At 34.1% G+C, this 22,555-nt stretch overlaps 5 protein-coding genes across 5 annotated transcripts; 4 read left to right on the top strand and 1 right to left on the bottom strand.

The window, feature by feature from the left end:
• The first annotated feature begins 1,281 nt into the window (after nt 1–1,281).
• On the top strand, nt 1,282–1,941 carry LOC110701574. The gene has a single exon (XM_021879207.1). It carries the CDS (start codon nt 1,282–1,284, stop codon nt 1,939–1,941), a length of 660 nt encoding a protein of 219 aa, XP_021734899.1.
• Nucleotides 1,942–2,590: 649 nt separating this feature from the next.
• Nucleotides 2,591–6,164, top strand: LOC110700994 (protein N-lysine methyltransferase METTL21A-like). The gene is made up of 8 exons (XM_021878565.1): nt 2,591–2,866; nt 2,969–3,036; nt 3,489–3,608; nt 4,246–4,319; nt 4,406–4,460; nt 4,545–4,646; nt 4,938–5,049; nt 5,754–6,164. Exons 1-8 carry the CDS (start codon nt 2,799–2,801, stop codon nt 5,869–5,871), a joined length of 717 nt encoding a protein of 238 aa, XP_021734257.1. The 5' UTR covers nt 2,591–2,798; the 3' UTR covers nt 5,872–6,164.
• A 234-nt stretch (nt 6,165–6,398) lies between these two features.
• Nucleotides 6,399–10,402, top strand: LOC110700992 (probable LRR receptor-like serine/threonine-protein kinase RKF3). Its single transcript, XM_021878563.1, has one exon. It carries the CDS (start codon nt 8,201–8,203, stop codon nt 10,124–10,126), a length of 1,926 nt encoding a protein of 641 aa, XP_021734255.1. The 5' UTR covers nt 6,399–8,200; the 3' UTR covers nt 10,127–10,402.
• A 226-nt stretch (nt 10,403–10,628) lies between these two features.
• LOC110700993 lies at nt 10,629–14,926 on the top strand. The gene is made up of 6 exons (XM_021878564.1): nt 10,629–11,571; nt 12,443–12,548; nt 13,313–13,365; nt 13,659–13,790; nt 13,903–13,975; nt 14,530–14,926. The coding sequence occupies exons 1-6, from the start codon at nt 11,200–11,202 to the stop codon at nt 14,634–14,636; spliced, it is 843 nt and encodes a 280-aa protein (XP_021734256.1). The 5' UTR covers nt 10,629–11,199; the 3' UTR covers nt 14,637–14,926.
• Nucleotides 14,927–18,377: 3,451 nt separating this feature from the next.
• Nucleotides 18,378–19,295, bottom strand: LOC110701573 (ethylene-responsive transcription factor 13-like). The gene has a single exon (XM_021879206.1). The coding sequence runs from the start codon at nt 19,140–19,142 to the stop codon at nt 18,378–18,380; it is 765 nt and encodes a 254-aa protein (XP_021734898.1). The 5' UTR covers nt 19,143–19,295.
• Nucleotides 19,296–22,555: the final 3,260 nt, after the last annotated feature.

The following is a 22,555-nucleotide window of genomic DNA, read 5'->3' as shown; positions in this document are numbered from 1 at the left end:
TTTTTGGGGTTTAATAAAAAAAAATAACTCCCCATCAATGGTCTAAATTAAAAATGCCCATGGGCAAATCAATTTTTGATCAAAGTTTGGGCAAAATTAAAAAACTGACCAAGAAGAAGTGGGCCCCACGTGCAAGCTGCATTTAAATTTTTTTTTTGCTAAGCATACCTCAAAACGCAGCGTTTTGAGGAAGCGTATGCTTTGCTTCACCTCAAAAACGCTGCGTTTTGAGGGTAGGAAAAGCAAAAAAAATGATTTTGGCAGCCCTGACAGGCGCGTCAGCACGCCCAATCAGGCGTTGACACGCGTCCTGTCAGGTGAGTTGGACCAATCAGGAAATTCCTGATAATTGCAACGGTAATAATTTTGTAACGGGTATTTTGTGCTTATAAAATTAAAAAAAAAAAATATATACCAACGGCTAGAAAAAAAAATTCTCTACAAATAGAGACCCATTTTGCCTATATTTTCATATTTTCAAAATTCACATAAATTTGTTGTATTTACATTTTCTCTCAAATTCTCCCTCATAATTAGTCATCCTTTTAACATTATTATTATTATTATTAAAATAAATATTATTATTATTATTATTGGAAGTATAATTATTATTGTTATTATTTTAGCTTATTAATATTATTATTGTTGTTCGTTATTATTTTTGTTATTAATATTATTATTATTATTATTTTAATAATAGTTATTATTATTATTGTGTTAGTTTTTGAAATTAATAAAAAAATAGATATGGATCCCAATAACCCCTTTTACTCAATACTTTTTCAAAATTGTAATGATTTTGATGAGAATTTCATGAATCAACCTCAATTTCAACTTTTCCTACAAAGATTGAGCAACACCTCTCTGCAAAATCCTCCATAACAACAAATACCTCCACAACTTGAAATACCTCCACAAATTCCAACTGAAAACACTGATTACGAGCAATCACCTCCTGTCTACCAAGGAAGTAACTCTCAGTACGATGATAGCCAAGAAGAAAATGTGCCTGAGACACCTCAATACCCTCCGTTGACTCAAAGAATGCGGGTGGGTTCCAACCAACAACTCGCTAAAGCTAGTCGTATTTGGTCAGTTGCAGAAGATGAAGCTCTTATTAGGCTATATTTAAAATACAGTGGAAATGCGATAGTGGGTACGGGCATGAAAGCTGCTGAACTTTGGCGACAAATATCTGCGGCGTACGACATGGTTCAAGCTAAGAAGCCATAAATACTACCACCCAGAAATGCGAAGAGTTTGGAGAACTGTTGGAGAAGGATGGCAGCAGATGTACTGTTATGGACAAGTTGTTATGATGAAGCGGGTCCGTTAACTGGAAGTGGATTCAACGAAGTTGATCGAATTCAAAAGGCCTCGAAGTTGTTCCATATATCAGCCAAACCACCACACAATTTTGTTTTTCCCCACGCTTGGGAAATGATAAAGAATGACCCAAAGTGGAGGCCTAAACTCAGATGGGCATTGTCACTAAAGGAACGACAGGATTGTCAACTGCGTCCGGAAGGGGACACCGAGGATAGCAGTGGAAGTGGAAAGAGATCGAGAACTGACAGTGAAGCTGAAGGAGATGTTCCCGTTGGTGGGTTTTCATCAGGAGGTATACCCAGACCCGACTGGGTAAAAAAAGCAAAGGCTAAGCGTAAGGGAAAAGCTATTGCTCATGATAGTGCAATTTTAAGTATTGGTGAACAGATACAGGCTTGTACTGAAGTTAGAAGCTTTGAGACAAATTTACGGCAGCAAAGGTTGGAGCTTGAAAGGGAAAAGGAAAAGAGGAAAAACAAACAGGTCGAATTACAAGAGAAGAAGATGAAATTTGATATGTTGCAAGCAATTATGTCCAAAACGACGCCACTTACACCAACTGGAGAAGCGTGGAAGGAGGAACTAATTCAAGAAGTGTATGGTGGAAAGTAGAGTAGTTTATTATGCATTATGATTTCAAGTATTTTGTTTATTTTATGTTGCAATGAATTAATTTTTATTATTAATTATGTTCCAAAAATTTATCAAATTATATTACATTTTCATATATTTTGTTCAATTACGAGTGAAGTACTAGCTACTGTGTAGATTTTTGTCTTATACAATTATGAGTCAAGTGGTTGGTTTTATCAACCATTGAACTGTCAAATCCCAAAAAGTAGTCAAGTCCAATTGTAGTTTTTGTTTTATACAACCATTGAGTAAATAGTTTTGTAATCGTTAATTTATTTGGTTTGTATGATTGGTGTACGATCATTATGTTCCAATGTTGTAATCGTTATTGTTGTACTGATGAAAAATGAAATTTCGCATAAAATAATGACACAAATAATTAATATTGTACTCATAAATAATTTAATCAATAAAAAAATTTAGTTAAGAATAAATATTATTATTTTATTAAAAAATACATTTTGCAAAAATTAATATTAAAAATAATTAATATTGTACTACTCATAAATAATTTAATCAATACAAAATTTTGTTAACAATAAAATTAAGAAATACTAAATTACAAATTTAATGATGTGTAGGAGAGATAAATATTGATGGGGTATAGGGTTAAAAATAGGAGAGAGAATGGTGGGGATTATAACTTTTGACCATTGGTGTAAAATAAAAATGACCAAGAAAATGCCCATGGGGGGAGGAGTGAGAAAGTGATTAGTGAGAGATTGGACAACCAAAAAAATGCCCATTAGTGACAATGCTCTAAATAAAACCGAAGTAAGTACTTCTATTTTACTTAAGCGTGGGGTTTTGAGGAAGGAAAAGCTTAAACCCTAACAATGGAAAGAGAACAGGAAGATGAAGATGATATTGTTTGCTTGGACGAATCATTCTTCATCAATGACAAGTATTTTCCCCTCTCTCTATCTCTCCAAACTAACTATCAACTGATATCGCTAAATGTTTAATCAATTTTCCTTAAATTGTTTTTTTATTTTTGATTTTGCAGTTACCAATTAACCACATTTACATTTGGGTCTCAAGTTCTTGAGCTATTCTGCCTTAATTCAGCTTCAAGTGAGTACATTTATTTTCAATTGTTATTTTTCTCAAATGGGTTTTCTGGGATTGTGTAAATTCACTTTCAATACTTAGTTTTATCAAATGAGTTTTCTGGGGTTTTGCAACTACTTATTTGATGCTGTTCAATTCACTTTTGTGCTGTAATTAGCTGCAATTACAACTACATTTTTTTTTTTTTTTGTATAATATTTGATTTCTTGAGCTACTTTGTCTTCATCCAACTTCAAGTAAGTATATATACTTTCAATTGTTGGTTTGATGAAATGGGTTTTTTTTTTTTGGGATTTGGCTTAGTAAATTATCATATTGATGTTGAATTAAATTTATGTGCTACAATAAGCGCAATTATACTTCGATATATGTTGAAGATTATAGCTTGCGAGAAATATATTACCATTTCTTAAATAATGGAGAAGTAATACTGAAACTGTATATGGTTTGGGCAGCTGATTTTGATCTGACAGGCCAGTTGGTGTGGCCAGGGGCCGTGTTGTTAAATGAATACTTGTCCAAAAATGCCGAGATGCTTCAAGGACTATCTGTTATCGAGTTAGGCTCTGGTGTTGGTATGCCCAATTCTTTGATTGCAACTATCTTCTTTTTGTAGGATTGTAGAACTTTGTAAACTTGAATTGAAAATTTTTCTTCATTGTGTTTTTAATGAATTGTGATAGATGAGACTATGAATCCTGTTGCATTTGTTGTGATGGAAGAATCAATAGCTTTAACCTCTTTAACTTTCATTCAATTAAACTTTGTTAGTTTGTTTATTTGCTACATATGTTTACCTGAGTCCCCTGCTCTTCGGCTGTTTTCCTGTTTCGGTGGGCACAACAATGACATTGACTTGAGCTTGGTAATGTAATTTTTTGTGAAAAGAAAACCAAAAGTGTTACCAATGTCTTAAACAATGCTCATACAACCGTTGATAAATTATGGCTGTGAAAAATGATCATGATTCAAAATATTGAACATCTTATCATTTCGAGGCATTTGATGGAATAATGAAAAAAGGTTAGCCGCTAAGAAGTTTGTTAATCAGCATAGGCCAACTGGCCATGCCCTTGATAGATTGATAGTTAAGAGCTTTGTTAAATTGTGTATTAACTTCTAAACTAAATGCTGAAGCAATTATCTAGTTTTTATATTTCTACCTTTTGTACTGTTTTCTGAATCTCTCAAATTTCACCCCCAATATCACAGGTGTCACTGGAGTATTCTGTAGTAAATTTTGCAAGAAAGTTGTGATGACTGACCACAATGATGAAGTTCTTAAGGCAAAGTCATGGATTTAATAGTTTATCGATGGAGATTTTGAATGTTAATCTTGGTGCCTAACAGTTTGTGCTATCTTGTCATGCAGATTCTGAAGAAAAATATAGACCTACATGCATCTGCTGAGAATTACCCTCCCACTGGTATGTATAAGGGACTTGGAGTAGCAATTTGTGGAATGTGGTTTGTCATTGAACTGATATGCTTCTATAATTTCCTAATCTCAGATTTGGGGGCGGAGAAACTAGAATGGGGAAATTCTGACCAGAGAAATGAAGTTGTGCAAAGATATCCTGAAGGATTTGATCTGGTTCTTGGAGCTGATATTTATATCCTATTCTTTTTCTTATTTGATTGCAAATTCAAATCATTATGATTTCTTATTTGTTTAAAAGTGTTGATGTGCTATTTGCCTATTTTCCAATCAGCTTACGTCTCTAAATAGGCTGAGAGACTGTTGATATGTGCAACTGATTGAGTTATGCTTTGATGTTTGTCATCAAAGTCATGTCCCATAGCTTAATTTTCTGACTACTCTCTCACACAAGTTTTCAGTCATTACTCTTGCCATTTTTTTTTCTTTCCATGAGCACATGGTTGAAGGCCTTGACAATCTATAAGCTTTCAACAATCCAGTATTCCCTTGCTTTTTGATACAGTTAAGAGTCTTCTTCAAATCAGAGGAAAAGGAAGATGCAGATTCATCCTGGGTTATGTTTCTCGTGCTAAAGTGTGAGTAAATTTCATGATTTCTTTATATTCTTATGCATGCATACATCACAGTTTCTTATATTTGCCATTGTTCTTTAATATAATAAGCCATGTGGTTTGGATTGATCTCTCCGCAAAGAGTGTTCAGAAAGAATTTGTCGGTGATTCATTTCCCTCTTCATGCTAAGCTTTTCATTAAACTTAGAGGTCTACCCAATGCTAGTTACTAGATGCGGAGGCATTTAATACTGTAGATTGATATGAACTTTTAATGAAAGTAGTTACTATTGATACCTTTTGGTTATCTCCCTTTCTTTCATAACTTGAGCTCAGCAAAAAATGATATAAAAGGGCCATTATGGAGAATGTGGTTTGAACTTAGAACAACATAGCCCTCACTGATCAAAAACAAATATAGTAGAATATTTTGTATAAATGATTAAAAAAAAGCATTACAAATCACTTTTTTTTTTCTCCCCTTGTGATTTTGGGATATATAATCTTTTTAAGGCTAAACTCCCATATATATATGAAGAAAGAAAATGGTTTAGACTAATATGACTCTCAGTAGTATCTGGTGTCTTAAGGGATTGTCGTTCTATGTTCTTTCCTTTTAAGCTGGAACTTTGGAGTATGTTCAAAATGACTAAAGGTCTTCCTATGGAAGTACTTGTGAGTTGTGATCCTACAATCTCTATAAGCTCACATCTTTCACCTTTACACAGAATGGATCAGATGGTTCTTGATGAGGCCCAGGGACATGGCTTGTCCACAAAGGAAGTTGCTGGAACTCGTTCAATTGTTGGGAACTTGGAAGGGGTCATTTATGAGATTACCCTTTAGTAAATTTTACAATCCGACAATGTTACAAAAGAATATAGAGGATGTCAAGAAGTTGCAGCATTTCAAGTTTAGTTTTGGAGGAGCTGCAGCTTCAGATTCTAGACAGATACAACTTTCAGATAAGATAATAAGCAAGAAGGTGCAGCTTGAGGTAATAACACATTGACTATTTTCCTGACATAGGGATATATATAGACAGTATTGTGAAACTCCTTTTGGCACTGTTCATTTTCTATAAAACAAGAAAACTATTTTATTGACTAAATGAAGAGAACAAAAGATAGCTTTTTGGACATCGATGTTATATATGTTTTTTTTTTTTTTTTTTTTTTACCCGAACTCCACTGCTATTCTGCTGTGTATCTTATTGTTGCATCATAAGTATCATCTTCAGGAGTTTTGAGAAGATGGAGTTCATCAATCATTCTATCTTTCTAGAATTCGATTCATTAATAAAAAAATTAAAAATAGCTCTTATATGCTGCCTATGAATGGAAAATCTCTTTCTTAGTGACAATGTTGATTACTATGAGCATAGCAAGCATATGGAAATAGCTGCTTTCTGTCATTTTAGCTGTCATTTAAGTAAGATTTATGCAAGTGTGGGTGAAGCGAATGAAACATCAGCAGGGCTGGTGTCTGATAACCCAGTTCTACACAGTTCTTAAGATTTGGTGTTAGACCTAAATGTGTCCTATCCTTGGCTTAAGTAGCAAGGACTAGAGCCGATCTAGAGTCAGCAGTCTCTAACCCGGTTTGAAAATTCAACCCGAACCAATCAATGTTACTTAGAGAACTGTAAACCTACCCAGCATGGACCCTGCATTTTAGCGCAAACCAGACCACATACTAAAATTCTAGCTTTATACATTGAAAATATCCTTCAAACTTAAAAGCTCCCAATCTAACCCTCAGAACCCACTTGGCCACTAGTAGGACCAAAAGTGTGTTTTCATCTCATATTACTCCTAAATTCCAAATCATTGATCTACAACTTGCCCGTCTGTCCCTACTAATATGCACAACCTAACATAAACAATTAACTAGTGTTTTTTTTTTTTTTGGATGAAAAGACCCATGTACCCTTTCCCACTATTTCTTCCTCTCATTTTCACATAGTTGCAAACTCCTTGTTTTTATTTCATTTTGTGAAAAGGGGTTTGGTTAGAATTTGTAATGATGGAATAGATAATTTGATTACTTTCCATATATGTTTAGGTTGAGTGGAATTTTAGGTGAGATTGGGATGAACAATTCAACACCCTCTAACCTACTCTACTCTCAACAATACTATACTAAATGTTTTGTCCATTTTGCCATTAATGAGTAAAGAGAGGAAGAGTTTAGATAAGGGGGTGTTCATGTAACTTGTACTTCATATCATTATTTTATAAATGTCAATTTTGATTAACGGCGGCATAATTGGGATTAGTGAGATAATTGGGTGATAAGGCTAATTGCAATTTTAACAATTGGGTAACTTGTATTATCATTCATGATTAAAGGACATAATATGTACTCCATACGTCCATAGTCCATATTCAATATTAAGTACAAGTATATAACAAGCTTTGATGTTTGATTCCCTACATTTCGTGTGTCATAATATCACTATGAGTATTAATTTTGCAAATATGCCCAAATAACAAGTGATTATGGTGACTAATACAAGACAAATTAATGTACGAGTACCCCGACATCAATACTCCCACCGTCTAATCCCCAAACTAACCCTCGACTTCCACGATAAAACCCTCTCTCAAGAAACCACCCTGCACCACCACCACCACGTCCACCACCAACTAGAGTTAATATTTGATCATCCAATCAAAATATCTAATCCCCAAACTCACCCTCGACTTCCACGACAAAAACCTCTCGTCAGAAGCCACCCTTCACCACCACCAACTAGACTTAATATTTGACCATCCAATCAAAAAATCTAGTCAAAATTCATCAGTAAGTAAGTGGCCCACTCTAAAGAAAAGAAGAGAAGATGAGAAGAATAACACTACTTTCCAAGAAGCAAGAAGAAGCCATCAAATTTTGTACCCATTCATGCATCAGCATCCCTTACACTGTCTTGCTGGCTGCTACACCTAATCTCTCACTTATTTTATTAATCAGGTTTTAATTATTAATCCTTAATTTATTCACATGCTCATAATTTTCCTTAACCACCCTCACTAATCCACCATTATCCGATCCTCGGCATTATTTTTTCAGTCTTGAGAGAAGACGAGCCTAATCTTAATCCGCGAATAATCCCCAATCAAAACCAAATACCCACACCCATTCATGGATCAACAATAGAAAGAAAAGAAAAGAAATGTTTCGTCTCATTCTTTTCCTTTTTCTCTCTCTTCTTTCTCTTCTTCCTTCATCAGCTCAAAACTCATCATGTCCCTTAGATTTCGCCATACTTCAAACTCTGGTTCGAGAAAAAGACGTGAATTCATCAAACAATGTCGCAGCCAACTGCGGCTACATCGCCGAAGGACTCAGGCTCGTCCTCTCGCAATACCTCCGAACCACCGGCTCATTCTACCCACCACTTAGCTCGTCCGAGTCATGCTGGGACTCGTACGACTCAGTCGTCGACTCGTTCCTACCAAACTTCAAGGTTCGAGCCTCTTGTGGGTTCAAAACTCAGTGGATTTCCGAAGGTTGTTTGAACATCTCAACTCAGTCCGAGTTCGAGAAACTCGTTCCTCAATCCGCATTAAACGACGCCGTTTCGAACTGTAATCAATCTCTGGCAAATGGGTCTCCTTGTGCTTCTTGTCTCACGAGTCTTACTACTCTGCAAGCTTCGTATCTCAAATCGAAGGACCCTTTTAATGGTAATATCTCTGATTGTACTAATCTTCCATTGATTTATGCTGGAGCTGTGATTAATCAATTTGGACCGTCTGATCCTGGAACTGCTAAATGTTTGTTTTCACTGGATTTTTCTTCGTCCAAAAATGGTAGTAATTGGAAGAAGAAATTGCTGATTTCGTTGATTGTAGTTGTGGGTTTTATTGGGTTGTGCTCTGTTTTTGGTGGGGTTTACATGTATTTGAGGTTGAAGAAGAGGAGAGAGAAAATTGCTGCGAAAAACAGGTGGATTACTCGGGTCGGGTCTGGAACCGGGCTGAATCTTTCGTCGATTGGGGGGAGTACCCATTTGATGAAATTCGGGTTTGATGAGATTAAACGGGCTACCAAGAACTTTCACCGCGATAATTTGATAGGTAGAGGTGGATATGGAAATGTGTACAAGGGTTTATTGCCTGATGGTACTGAGATTGCTGTTAAGAGGTTTAAGAATTGTTCGGCTGCAGGAGATGCGAGTTTTACACATGAAGTTGAGGTGATTGCGAGTATTAGGCATGTTAATCTTGTGGAATTGAGAGGGTATTGTGTTGCTACTACTAATTTAGAAGGTCATCAGAGGTTGATTGTGTGTGATTTGATGCATAATGGTAGTTTACATGATCATTTGTATGGGAATGCGTTGGAGAGGAAGCTAAGTTGGCCGGTTAGACAAAGAATCGCGCTAGGAATGGCTAGGGGATTAGCTTATTTACACTATGGAGCACAGCCTTCGATCATTCATCGTGATATTAAAGCTAGTAACATACTTTTGGATGATAATTTTGAGGCCAAAGTTGCGGATTTTGGCCTTGCTAAGTTCAACCCTGAAGGTTTCTCACATTTGAGTACTAGGGTGGCTGGAACTATGGGATATGTTGCCCCGGAGTATGCCCTTTATGGGCAATTAACTGAGAGGAGCGATGTTTTTAGCTTTGGTGTCGTGTTATTAGAGCTGCTGAGTGGTAAGAAAGCTATACTATCGGTCCCAGATGGGCAAGGGCAGCCGTCATTGGTGACTGATTGGGCTTGGTCATTGGTTAGAAAAGGGCATGCTTTGGATGTCATAGAAGAGGGGATGCCGGAGTTAGGACCGGATTCAGTAATGGAGAAGTATGTACTGACGGCGGTTTTATGTTCACACCCTCAGTTGTATGCTAGGCCTACAATGGATCAAGTTGTAAAGATTTTGGAGACTGATATGCAAGTTCCTTCTATTCCAGAAAGGCCAATTTCTTTCAATGCTGAGCTTGAGGATATCGAAAGGTCTGCTAGTAGTAGTGGCTCCGGCCAATTGTCGACTTCCGGTGGGTTTCAATCATATTCAATGGGACATATAGATTTTGCTAGCCATAATGGGCAAGAGGAAGCAGTTGATCCTGCAACAAGCTTGAGATAATTTGTTCCTGTTATATATTCTTTCTAGTTTATTTGAAAATTTTGACCCCCTTGTAATTGAAGTACAGTAGTACACCTTGATTGTATAGGCAATTAGGCATGCCTTTTTCTTTTTCAATTTTTATTTTTTTGGGGTGGGGGATTTAGGTTAAAGATAGTATCTTAAGTAGGAAATAATAGGAAGGGATTGTATATACTAGAGTAATATGGAAGTTTAAAATTTAGCTCACTTGGTTCATGTGAAATGATATTGGCTCGATTTGGCAAAATTGATGGATGTTATGCATGTAATTTTCGAGTTTACATCACTATCATTGGTTTAGAGTTGAAGGTATAATTTAATTGCATGATGTACAACCATATCCGGTGAAGGTTTTTCTTCATTATTCTCGTATCATTGTACAAATATTGTGAACTAAATCCATTACATAAGTAATTACAAGTGTGCAATTGATTAAAATTGTCTTCCTTGAATGGTTGTGCCGATTCAAATTTTATGTCTCTTTTAATTGACTCTATTTTTCTTATAAAAAAATAAAATATATACGTGAATAGTCTAAAAGTCAAATCATTGTAAATAATTTAAAACGAATGAAGTATATTTCATTTTTTTCCATAAAATGATAGGAGAACTATGACTTTGTCAACCATATGTTCAATGACTTCATTGTTTATGTTTCCAATACTTGGTTCATGCACTCAAATAGTCAAATGCATAGTTTGTCCGTTGTGCTCTGCACCAATTTGAAAAAAAAAAATTAGCCCAATTAACATCACGTGTTTCACTAACAATAAAAATACGAGCGAAAGCAAAATACAAAAAAAAAAAAAAAAAAAAAAAAAAAAAAAACACTTTGGGAGTTCAAACCTACGTACATATCTAACCACTTGAGTTATTCCTCGCTCTATTAAGATTACGCACCTAAAATTCAAATCCCAAAACATACATGTATTGTAGTACTTAGTTTAAACCCAAATATTCAGAATTCTTACTTTTCCTCTGAACTCTAGTGTTTTATGCTCGAAAAATTGTTGTTTTAATTGCTAATTCCAGTTCTGTGCTCCCAAATTTCCATGGACAGTGTCCTTCTTCAACCTCATCAAGGGCTATTTCTCCCACAAAATTTGATGAACCCATTTTCTCTCTCCTCAAAACTTAAGCTTAAACCCAGAACCCTCTTCTCCAAATCTCTTCCATTCCGCATTTTCTGTACTACTTCCCAGAATTTAGAGAACCCCATTACAGAAATTCCTCCCAACGGTAAAGCCAGTGCTAATTCAAAATTTAACTTGCAAAATCTTAAACAAAATTGGTTGTCTTCTCTTTCAAATAATGAACAAATTGATGGAAATGGTGGGTTTGATTGGATTATTGGTATCGACCCAGATGTTTCTGGTGCTTTAGCCCTTTTAAAATACGATAATTCTGTCTGTATTTCTGCTCAGGTAATCAAATTGGGGTAATTTCATGCATTTTTTGATTGATTTTTTAATTGGTTGATTTTTGTAATTAATTATTTTGCGCTAAATTGTTCAATTTAGGTAATTTTTGATGTGTTTGATTGTTTAATCAGCTGGGTAATATTCTGTTTTCTTTGAATTATTGATTTTTGTGCTGTGGTTTTAGATTCTTCTGTTGTTATAATAGTGGGAAATGAGGTTGATACCACTATTTCTTGTACTCGTTGTTGGGAGAGGTTTCTTCCCAATTGGGGTCTCGGACCTGATTAGTCAGAGTCTAGTAGGCTATGGATTACTGGTTGAGGTCATGAGGTGCCCACTAAATATATTAACATTCAGCAAAGTGGATAAAGTGGCTTGCTGATTTATCTTGAAAAAGGGCATGTTACATGTAAGAAATTAAGGATGATTTAACTAATATAGGAATGATCAAGAGCAGTTGGTAGTTTCTCCTAGAAAGTGAAAAAGTCGAATTGGATTATCGTTTCCATAAGAAGAAATAACTTCATTCATTACTTGGAGCCTTGAAGGTGGTAGTAGCAATGTAGGGAACTGAACTAGAGACGACTAAGCATTACTGTATTCTGAAAAAAGTGAATCTTTTTTCATGTAGTATGACTTATCTGTATTTTGTAAACTAATTAGTCAATTATTACTTTTCCTGAAATGCAAATGAAAAATGAGACTTTGGTGTAGTTTTGAAAAAACTTCGACTATTAGGCCTTTTGATTCGTATGATGATCGCTATCTAAGTTTTGTTGAAGTTAAAGTTGAGCTTTTGGTTACTTTGCTTGGTTTGTGGACGCTCTATAGTTTATATCAAATGTTTACTAGCATTGTTGTTAAACTATTCCAGGTTTTTGATGCCCCATTTGTGCAAATATCAGTTGGGAAAACACGCCGTAAAAGATTAGATGCGAAGTCTATTGTTCAGTTGTTGCAGAGTTTTGATGCTCCAAAAGGTATCACGTCTTGCTAATTATTGAACTGACTTTTGTGGAATTATATTTACTTGCATGTATATAACATTGCAGTTACCATGACACTCTGATTTAGCTGCTTGTTAAATAATTGTCTATGGTTCACATTCATTCCTCTTCATGAAAAGCAGTTTGTGGTGAAGATCATTTTAAATGCACATTATTATCCTGGCCTGTAGAAGCACAACTGAACTAACATAGTCAATTGAAGGGAGAGTGAGGTGAAGGGGAAGGAGAGAAGTGAGCAAGAAGGGAAGAACTTACTCTCTCCAGACTCCATCCCTAAATAATAGGCCAGTATTGATTGAAGGTCATTAAGGAATCTGGCTGAAATACCATGATTATCCTTATTTATGCAAGCTTTTACATCCTTACCATGCCACAAGATAGTCTTTCCTTGTGGTTATCATTAGCATTAAGGGTAGTATGGACAAGCTGTATGCTTTCCAAACTAAAATTCGAAAGTGGGTGTATGATGCTTTCTCTTGCTCTCAAGATTTGCCTGCTGCTGTTGTCACTCTAGCTCAGTTGCTCTTGCCATCCACATATTATTTTCCCCATTTTATCTAGTATAGATATTTTTAGTTTTTTCTCTATCCTGTCTAAAATATGTATCTCAATCTTGTACATTTTGTTTTCCTTGACATAGTGACTCGTGATGTTGCTTTTTATTTGGCCTTCTATATATCCATCCCTTTACCTGCCATCTGCCCTCTTTGTTCTGAACCTTGTCTCTCTTCTTGCAGGTACCACTGCATATCTGGAGCAATCTATACCATTTCCTCGAGATGGAAAACTGGTAATTGCTGCTTTTAGTGTTTACTTCTGTCTTTTTGTTTGTGCTACTTGACTGCCTACGTGTGTAATTCAGAACATGTTATTTAGCCTATTTCATATTTTCAATATTGCAATTCACATAACATATTGCTTTTAGAAACATATTAAATCTGCATTGTTTTGTCATTTATATTGTCACCTCAAAGTTAAAACAATCATTACCTCGCTTCCTAACGGACAAGAGTGTAATATGTACTGCATACTATTTTGATAGCTCTAATACTGGCAGATTGTTGTCTTTTTTGTAAGATTTAGGGTTGGTGGAGTGGAGGATTTGGCTATGGGTTATGGATCGGAGTATTGGTTGCTTCTGGGTTTTCTGTTGTTCCTGTGCCGTCTAGTTCATGGAAAAGGGAATTTGAACTTGCTCGAAGCACCTCAAGTAAGGTGTGCCCAACTGTTATACAATATGATAAATGGAGCAATTTTGTACAAGCGTGTTAATCTAGCATATTCCCCACGGATGAACATATTGTATTGAGTGTTTGAACATTTGCAGGATGATAGCAGGGAGCTTGCAGCACGTATGTTCCCTGATTTAACCTCTATGCTGAAAAGGAAGAAGGACCACGGTACTAATAAAGTCTTTAAATCACTATTTTTCTAGCATTTTTCTTAAGTTCTTAAAGATGCATTACTTCTTTTGTAAACATGGAAACTTTGTTGTTCCCCTATGAATTAAAACTGATGCTGATATGTACATTCTCCATTAGCCCATTCTTAGCCATCTTGTTGAAAATACTCAACCAAATTGTATAGCTTGCTCGTTCAGTTAATTAGGAAACAGTGACTAACTTGGATTTGAGAAAGATGCCCTTTTTCTTCATCTGTAGTTGTTTTTGGCACGATACACTGATCTTGGCATATTTGTCAATTGTGCGAAACAAACTTATTTGACTTTTTCTGAATTTTGCGCTTGGTATAGGATACTTGTGTTGAACTATTTTCCTGAATGAAATATTACTGAAATGATTTCAAAATTTCTCTTTATCACTTGCTCTCCCACAAGCCAATAACTGTATCAGAAGTTTCCACTGACTTTAGGTGGCATTCTTTCTCTGGAGTTTTAATAATGTCGCTGCATGTTATTTCTTGGTGTAGCTTATTAGACTATTGTTTTTTCCAGGTCGAGCTGAGGCTCTACTCATTGCTGCCTATGGAAAAGGTTATAAGACAAAGGCAGATGAATTGTGCATGTCAGATGACACTCCTGAAGTATTGACCAAGCTGTGAAGCTGCAATACAGAAACAGCAGTGATAAATGGGAATGCATCATGCATGGATCACACTAAAATGCTTTCTTTGACATCAAGAGTGCAGATAATTGTTTCGTTGGGGCAATTTTGAAGTCTGTGAGCATCTGCCTCGTTATATTTGCTACAGCTGCGCCTGGCATATTAGAATGATTATTCATTAGTGAAATTCCTTCTAGCTTTGTAAATACAACTGATTAGATGTAAGCATTGTAATTGTTGTCATATTCCTGGTAAGTTCTTATTGACCTTTATTTGGGCTGATCAAAATCCAAATCCATGAGTGTCGTTCAATCCTAACTTTCTGCATGGTCATTGCTCGAGTAACTTCAATTACATGGACAAGAATACCTCAGATGTTCAGCAAGTATCATCTAGATTTTTAGCAGAAATTTTCTACTTTGTAAGACTTCTAAGAGACTTGGAATATTTATAGTTAACAGAGCTGGTAATGAAGCACATCAGATGATACACCGAACATAAACATCCCCCCGATATCCTTGACATGTACCTCCTCTGGCCCTCCCTCGCCTCCTCTGACTTCAAGATATCAGCTCATAGGGTTGGAGTGGTAGTGAAATAGTGTAGGTCATTGTATATGTTCCTCACGATTCCACGAAAGGGCCTAAATCAAACCTGTTTAGAAAGGTTCCATGAATTCCGATTCACACCTATAACACCAACGTACCATGTAGTAGTTTTGCTATTATTTTCATTTTATCTTGCCATATATGCTCAAAGGCTGTCAGATTTTCTCGTTCTTCCAAATTGAGTTTGAAGCCTCTCTATGTGTCCATATTATTAATGGTTACTTTGTTATTGATTTTTACTATGCAGTTTTTTTCTATTTTATTCTTGGCATGGGCAAATTTATAAATCTCCTAAAGCGATCTAGTTGTCCCAAAAATTGATAGAATTTGTTATATACACCCAGGTGTATCATATACCCAAGTAACCCAAGGTTAGTGTTTGCTCCTCATTTCATTTGATGATTAAATAAAAAAACAATCATCAAAATGAGAACAAAATACTCATGGGTCTACGGTACACCCGGTTGTATATAACAAGCTCTCGAAAATTGAAAGCAAGATTATTTTTTTTTTCTAGACCATTGTTCCTTGAGGTCAAAATTATAGAGTACAAGCTTTTGATATTACGGAGTATGTTACAACCCAATCATAACTTTTGGAAGGAACAATTTTTATTTTATTTTTTATTTTTGAGAAAAAGCCTTATTGAATCAAAACCTCTCACAAGTCAGTTGGTCAACGCTTGAGGTAGAGAGAGATGTAAAGGAACCCCTCTACCCCCAAATCTCTCTTTATAACTTAAGAGGTTAAAAGTTCGAACCCTAACATCTACACATGCTTGAGAGTAGAGGGATTTCCTTATCTCCTCTCTCTACTCTCGAGCGTTGACAAGTATAACCGGTCTAAGTAATCTGTTTTAGAATCTAGTTCGGTATGACCTCTTTCCATACCAAAAAATTAATAACATTCTTTTGGATGTCAAGTAGCTTAGTTAACTATTGTAGTTATTAGTTAAAACATTGAAGGATGATACGTAAAACTAAAGAGTAAATACACCTTCTAGATCACCTTCTAGTAAACTCGTATTTATTTATTTATATCTATTTTTAATTATTCTCGACGAGCATCTCCTAGGGACAGGCCAGCCAGGTAGTCAGTGAGTTAGATTTACAGCTCCCTTTGGCACGACCGTACAACTCCGTGCTAAATAACACTCGTAGTTGTCAATAAACGAAGTTAATAAACGAAGTATCCCCGTACATTATAATTTCAGCTACTCTGAATTATTGAATCTATATAATTGGCGAAACTAACATTTTTTATTTTATTCAGAATTACCAACGTTTTTCATAACAGTTTCATTATTATCTAACATTAAGAAATGTCATATGATGTTTCTATCATATGCTAATTTGCCAGCCATGTGTTGGACCATTTTATATTATTGGTTATATGTTGTATGTTTAATGCTTCTATTTACAGTATGTGATCTGTGATGTCTGCCACATATTCTATGTTAGATCTACATTAGATTAGGTTTCATTTCCAAACATTTACTATACATTACTCTAAAATTAAATGAAATATAATCGCGGAGATCGAGAGAGGACGGGAAATTTTTTTTTTTTTTTTTTTTACAACAGAGAATGGGAAATTAAAAATTGGAGAACGTAATTGGAGAGCATAATAAAAATTAAAGTGGTTGTATGTAGATCTATAATTCTATATATTACGGAGTAATATGCAACCTGATTAAAGAGTGTGTTTTTATTATGTTATACTCCGTACAAAGTAATATGATTTAATTTTTTTTATAATAAATAATATGTGATATATAAATATAATGTTTGTGCTTGTTTCTCATTGTTATTTATGTGTTATATTAATTAATGCTAGTATATGTGTTTTTATTTATTTATTACAAATTAAATGTGCTTTAATATATGTAAAACTACACATAACAAGTTACAGGACGTATGCTCTAATTTGTAGGGTTGGGATATTGTGACTACTAATAATATCAAGTTTAAAATCAACCTAAATTCAACATAAATTAAAATTTTCTAACTTAAGATGGCTAATAATCATTTTGGGAAATTTCATATGATGCTAACATGATATGCCAACCATGTGTTGGACTATTTTGTATTATTGATTGTATGTTATTTTAATAGTGGACTATTTGTGTGATCATGGCACAAATTCTATATGAGATCTAGATTAGATTATAGGTTTTATGATTTCCAAACCTATCTTAGTCTAAAATAAAATGAAATGGTGGAGAGAGAGGCAGAGAGAGAAAACATTAGAGCTAACTATTTTTAAATTTATTTTAGTAAAATTATGGTAATTGACCTTGGTAGGAAGAGTTGGGACATTATGAATGATGATTAATACAAAGTCAAAATTCAACCTAGAATTAATCTGTTTTAAGTTTGCTAAAAATCATTTTGGGATAATAAAACTTTTAGCGCTCATGGGTTTCACTTTGATTTCTACAAAGTACTCGTATGTTTTATCTTGTTTTGTATCATTTCAACTTTTGTGGATTATTTTTTATGATGATTCATGACGTTCATGCTAGTCAACTCCAAATCATTTTGGACTAGAGCTTTGTTGTACGTTGTGATTGTTGCTTTTAAGTTTGCTATCCAAAACCCTTTTTTTACATAAACAAAACCTAATTTTTATTTGAAATCCAGCAATTTGATAATTATAGACTAGTTTCCTCAAAAACTAATTATTTTAAACACTTAAAGTAATGTAATGAAAATACAAGACATTATTTACTTGTAAAAATAAACATTCAATTATTAGTAGTGGTTTTTGGCATGGATTTTGTTAGATTTGGGACTTGTATTGAATGACTAAGTTCATAATGATTTCTATATCTCGATTTGTAAAAAGTACAAGTACAACATTAATGCACAAAAACATTGGAAATAAAGAAAACTATCTCAAATCATATATTACTCAAACCCAAAATCACCCTATTACTCACAATAATTGGCTCAAACTTGGATCATCTTATTCAAACCAAATTAGGCTAACCAATTTGACATGTCTAATTGTGATGATGAATCCGCCAATCTAACACAAAGAGTTGTACATGCACATGTTACATGTACCTTCAATTATTAACGTAAAATCACTAATAACACCCTATCACATACTATAATAAATCTAATAAATTAAAATGTTCTAGGCATTTTGATGATCAATTCTTCATCAATAAGTTCATCAATAAATGAATAAAAATCATCATCATCTCCAATAATTTTCTCACTAACTTCATCCCTTTGCCTCTTTTCACCTGAATGTTGTTGCACTTGCTTTGTTGTAGAGGATGATGACGAAGATGAAGAAGAAGAAGAAGATGACCAACTCCCAACTTCATGTGGGAAGTTAAGTCTGGCTTTGCAGCCTCTTAACTCGAATGCTGCCCGATCATAAGCTCGGGCAGCATCCATGTCCGTGTTATACGTACCAAGCCAAATTCTATAGCCTTTACGATTAGGGTCTCTAATTTCCGCCGCAAATCTACCCCATGGCCTTCTCCTCACCCCTATGTAGTTCCCGCGTAGTTTATGATTATTAGTAGCATTATCTTTAGTAGCTACCACTTTTCGTGGTTTGCAACAGAACACGTGAAAGGTTTCTTCGTAATCAATACCTTCTTCAAGTGATGATTGGATGTACTCGAGGAGAGGGTCATTGTCTGAATGAGTAGTACGACAACGACCCTCATTATTGCTGAATGAAATTGTGAAAGAGGAAGACCTAGAATTATTGTTTGGAGGATTTAGTTGGGTAGTGAATGAAGAAGAGCTTGAGTTGAGGTTGGTTAATGAGGAGGATGGAGATGATGAGGTATATTGATCATCAACTTCATCGTCGAAGAGTTGTTGCTCAATTTGTTGTAGGGCTGAGATTGTGTCTTGAGCTAATGGATCCATGATGGATGAGACACCGTCTTCTCCTAAGAGAGATTATCAGATGTTTTTACGAGTATGTGCTTTTTAGATATATGATAACTTTGTAGCGAGAAACTAATTATATGGAGAGTGATAATTAATCTCAATTATCATATCAATTAGAAGCACCTTTTTTTTTTTTATGTGCACCTAATAATTTACTTTATCGGGATGAGTGTGTTGTTTAACTATGGGAACAATAGCACGTACTTAGAAATGTTAGAGAGAGGGGGGTGGATATCTGGAAGCTTAAAGTTTGTAACTGAGGTATATATAGAGTTCTAAGAAGAAAAAACCTCATTGGCTAAAAGTGTTGACTCTCAGGAGAATCAACTTGAAATTCCTTATTGACTTTGTATTGCTTAGTTGCTCAACAACGGAATTTCTATTATAATAACTTATTCAATGTACAAAGTTTACTGAAATATAGTTACTCAGTCTATAAAATGGAAATAGGTTGAATTTCTCCTCTTGAAATATAATAATGTGTAATGTAAGCCATTTCACTTGAGAAGGGTGTTGTATTTTTATCATTTAGTTATCAATATTAAAGTAAATGAATTTGTTTTTAGATACTTCTTAACGATGTCATATGTATTACTTATAAAGTCATAACTATACATATTAGATCTTAAGTATGTACAGTGTGCACATTTGGGGACACATATGTGGTTTTACGCGGATGTCACATATAATTTCAGTGCATGACCATGTATGTACGTACCATAATGCTAAAAGATTATCTCAACTAAAAGGTTAAACTAATGATTGAGGTCTTAATATATGTTTAATACTCTATCACACCCCCTCTACCTTGCGCTTAATATTCCACTTGAAAGTGAGGGTGAATGAGATTTGAATCCGTAACCTTTATGTCGCGCTGGCTTCGATGTCATGTTAACAGACCAACTAACTCAACCTAAAGCTATACCACCTTAAATGACCATCTCAATTAAAAGGTTAAGCTGATGGTAAGGCCCAACAGGAATATATTATATACTTTATCACATATGTATAATGCCCAAGGTGGCTAGCTATACAACTTAAATTTTCCGTCATTGAATGTATCATCATTCAATTAGGTTTAAGGGTTAAATTTTAACTGGGAACAAGTTGATTAATCTCAAATAAACAAACTATGGGCCTGTTTTGGTTGACTGAACTGAGCTCAACTAAATTGAACTGGACTGAACTTATTGGAGCTGAATTGAATATTTTATGAGAGAAAGAATTTAAGAACTGAACTGAATTTATTAAAGCTGAAATGAACTAAACTGAACTGAAAATAAGCTAAAGGCCCTATGTATGTTAGGTAATTGTTGTATTGTTATACAATTTACTTGTAATTATTTAATGAATTTGTTCCTTAAATTCACAACATTAAATCATATAACAGACCAAAGTATTTAGTATAATAAAAAATTCTGAAAACATATAATTGGATTATCCCAGATCTATACTGGATTACTAAGAGTATAATAGTTTGATTTAGTCATCTTAGATTCCTCCTTATTTATTTATGATTAAAAATCATATTGTATATTGGTTTTTGCCTAAACATGTCCTATTGACCCGTAAAAACAGGTTGTAGCTTGTAATCATAGGTTTAGAACGTTCCAAGAAATTCTAAATTTAATTTTACAAGGTGGTAGGAGCGCAGCTAAATAGAAAATTAAATAAATTAAAAGAATAATCCTATGCAATAAAACTCCTTCACCATTTAATTTCTTTTTCTTTTTTGATGATGTAAATAATAAGAGATTCAGGAAATAGAAAAATAAACCTTAGGTCTAAAATTAGCTTCAATAATATTCAAGTTTTATGTATAGATTAAAATAATCACGGTAAATAAAATTCTCCAATAATGTGTATATGTCCCACTCCCTTTCTAATAACTAAGGGCTTGTTCGACATTCAACTCAATTTATTATTTTATAATTTTGTAGGTTATATGACTAAACTAGAAATATGAGCCAAAAAAATGAATCATATCTACAAAAATCACAATGATTTTGATAAATGACAAAAAAAATGTGAAATGCTAAACATCGCCCTCAAATATCCAGGTAACGCCCGCATTTATGTCTAAAAATACGTTCCTATCCTTGTTATAAAATTAACCAAACTTACCTCAACTTTCAATTTTCACTCTCCACAAATATTTTAATTGTCCTCTCTAGTGGTCATCAGCCACCAATGGACACCGATTAACCACCAACCACCATAACTTTTAAATTCAACCAAATAATTCTAATTAATTGTGGAATGCTAAACATCGCCCTTGCTTTTTTGTTTTAGTTTTCTACGAAACAAAAAATGATACGGAGTAACAAACAGATCTTAAGCTAATCTAATAATCTTTCTTCAAAAATCACGTGGATATAATAATCTTTCTAGATTTATTAGTTAAAATTATGTAAATACTGGAGTAGTAATAATTAAAATTCTGCAACAAATTTTGAAAAAAAAAACGTGGATGGAATAAATTGAATGAACAGTTGTCATATGATTCTAAGACAAAGTCAACTACCCTTTCTGTATTAATCAAATACGAAGAAATAAGCAGATTAAAATGTATAATTTAAAAATTCATACGAGTAATTTTCATCAGGTGAAATTAAATGGGGCATACGTACTAAACTCAATTATATTTTATTTATTAATAATGTTGAAATTTTCTATCATAGCTAACAATGATCATTGTATTAGTACTAATTAATTACGAGATAGTTGATTAATTATAATAAGATAAAGGACAAAATTATTGAATATCTACTATCTAGAATAGTTAAGGACAAATTTTAATTAATTTTTTGGCTTGACTGTTAATTCAATCCAAGGCATCTAAATAAATTTGACATTGTTATATAATCATAAAATCCATGGTTGCGTTGGCTTGAATTTGTCTGGCTGATCAAACGTATATTGACTTGCTTGAATTGTATTAGTACATGTATAATACATTATACATTTGTAATAGGTTGCTTTTTTATACAGATTCAACCAAATACAAAGTACTAGGTTTACTCCGTAACTAAATACTACTCCGTATTAATAGTAGAAATAATGATACTCCGTATGTAGTTTAGGTTTTAAAACTATTCATGTTTATTGACTCTAATTACTCAACATGAAATTAATTCAAGTATATTCATTCATTAACTAGTGTGTGATTTGGACTTGGCTCCGGGTGCTACTCTAAGTATTTTTTTTATTTTTGTTGTTAAAACCATCACTACAAGAAAACAGCCAAATAACGACGGAAAAATTCCGTTGGAAAACCTTTTATAGGAAAATTGACCTTTTCCGACGGAATTTCCGTCAGAAACACCATTTCCGACGGAAATTCCGTCGGAATTTATTCACGGAAAAAAGTTTTCAGTATGGAAAAATCC

This window comes from Chenopodium quinoa, unplaced genomic scaffold, assembly GCF_001683475.1.
Source record: "Chenopodium quinoa cultivar QQ74 unplaced genomic scaffold, ASM168347v1, whole genome shotgun sequence".
Lineage (NCBI taxonomy): Eukaryota > Viridiplantae > Streptophyta > Magnoliopsida > Caryophyllales > Amaranthaceae > Chenopodium > Chenopodium quinoa.
Note: the sequence above shows the minus strand (reverse complement) of the source record. Positions and strands in the feature narration are given on the sequence as shown.

Coding starts and splice junctions, on each gene's coding strand:
- LOC110701574 (XM_021879207.1), top strand. CDS start 1,282: ATGGCAGCAGATGTACTGTTATGGACAAGTTGTTATGATGAAGCGGGT.
- LOC110700994 (XM_021878565.1), top strand. CDS start 2,799: ATGGAAAGAGAACAGGAAGATGAAGATGATATTGTTTGCTTGGACGAA. Junction 3,037..3,488: donor CTGCCTTAATTCAGCTTCAA/GTGAGTACATTT, acceptor TGGTTTGGGCAG/CTGATTTTGATCTGACAGGC. Junction 4,647..4,937: donor GGTTCTTGGAGCTGATATTT/ATATCCTATTCT, acceptor GACAATCTATAA/GCTTTCAACAATCCAGTATT.
- LOC110700992 (XM_021878563.1), top strand. CDS start 8,201: ATGTTTCGTCTCATTCTTTTCCTTTTTCTCTCTCTTCTTTCTCTTCTT.
- LOC110700993 (XM_021878564.1), top strand. CDS start 11,200: ATGGACAGTGTCCTTCTTCAACCTCATCAAGGGCTATTTCTCCCACAA. Junction 13,791..13,902: donor CTCGAAGCACCTCAAGTAAG/GTGTGCCCAACT, acceptor GAACATTTGCAG/GATGATAGCAGGGAGCTTGC. Junction 13,976..14,529: donor GAAAAGGAAGAAGGACCACG/GTACTAATAAAG, acceptor TGTTTTTTCCAG/GTCGAGCTGAGGCTCTACTC.
- LOC110701573 (XM_021879206.1), bottom strand. CDS start 19,142: ATGGATCCATTAGCTCAAGACACAATCTCAGCCCTACAACAAATTGAG.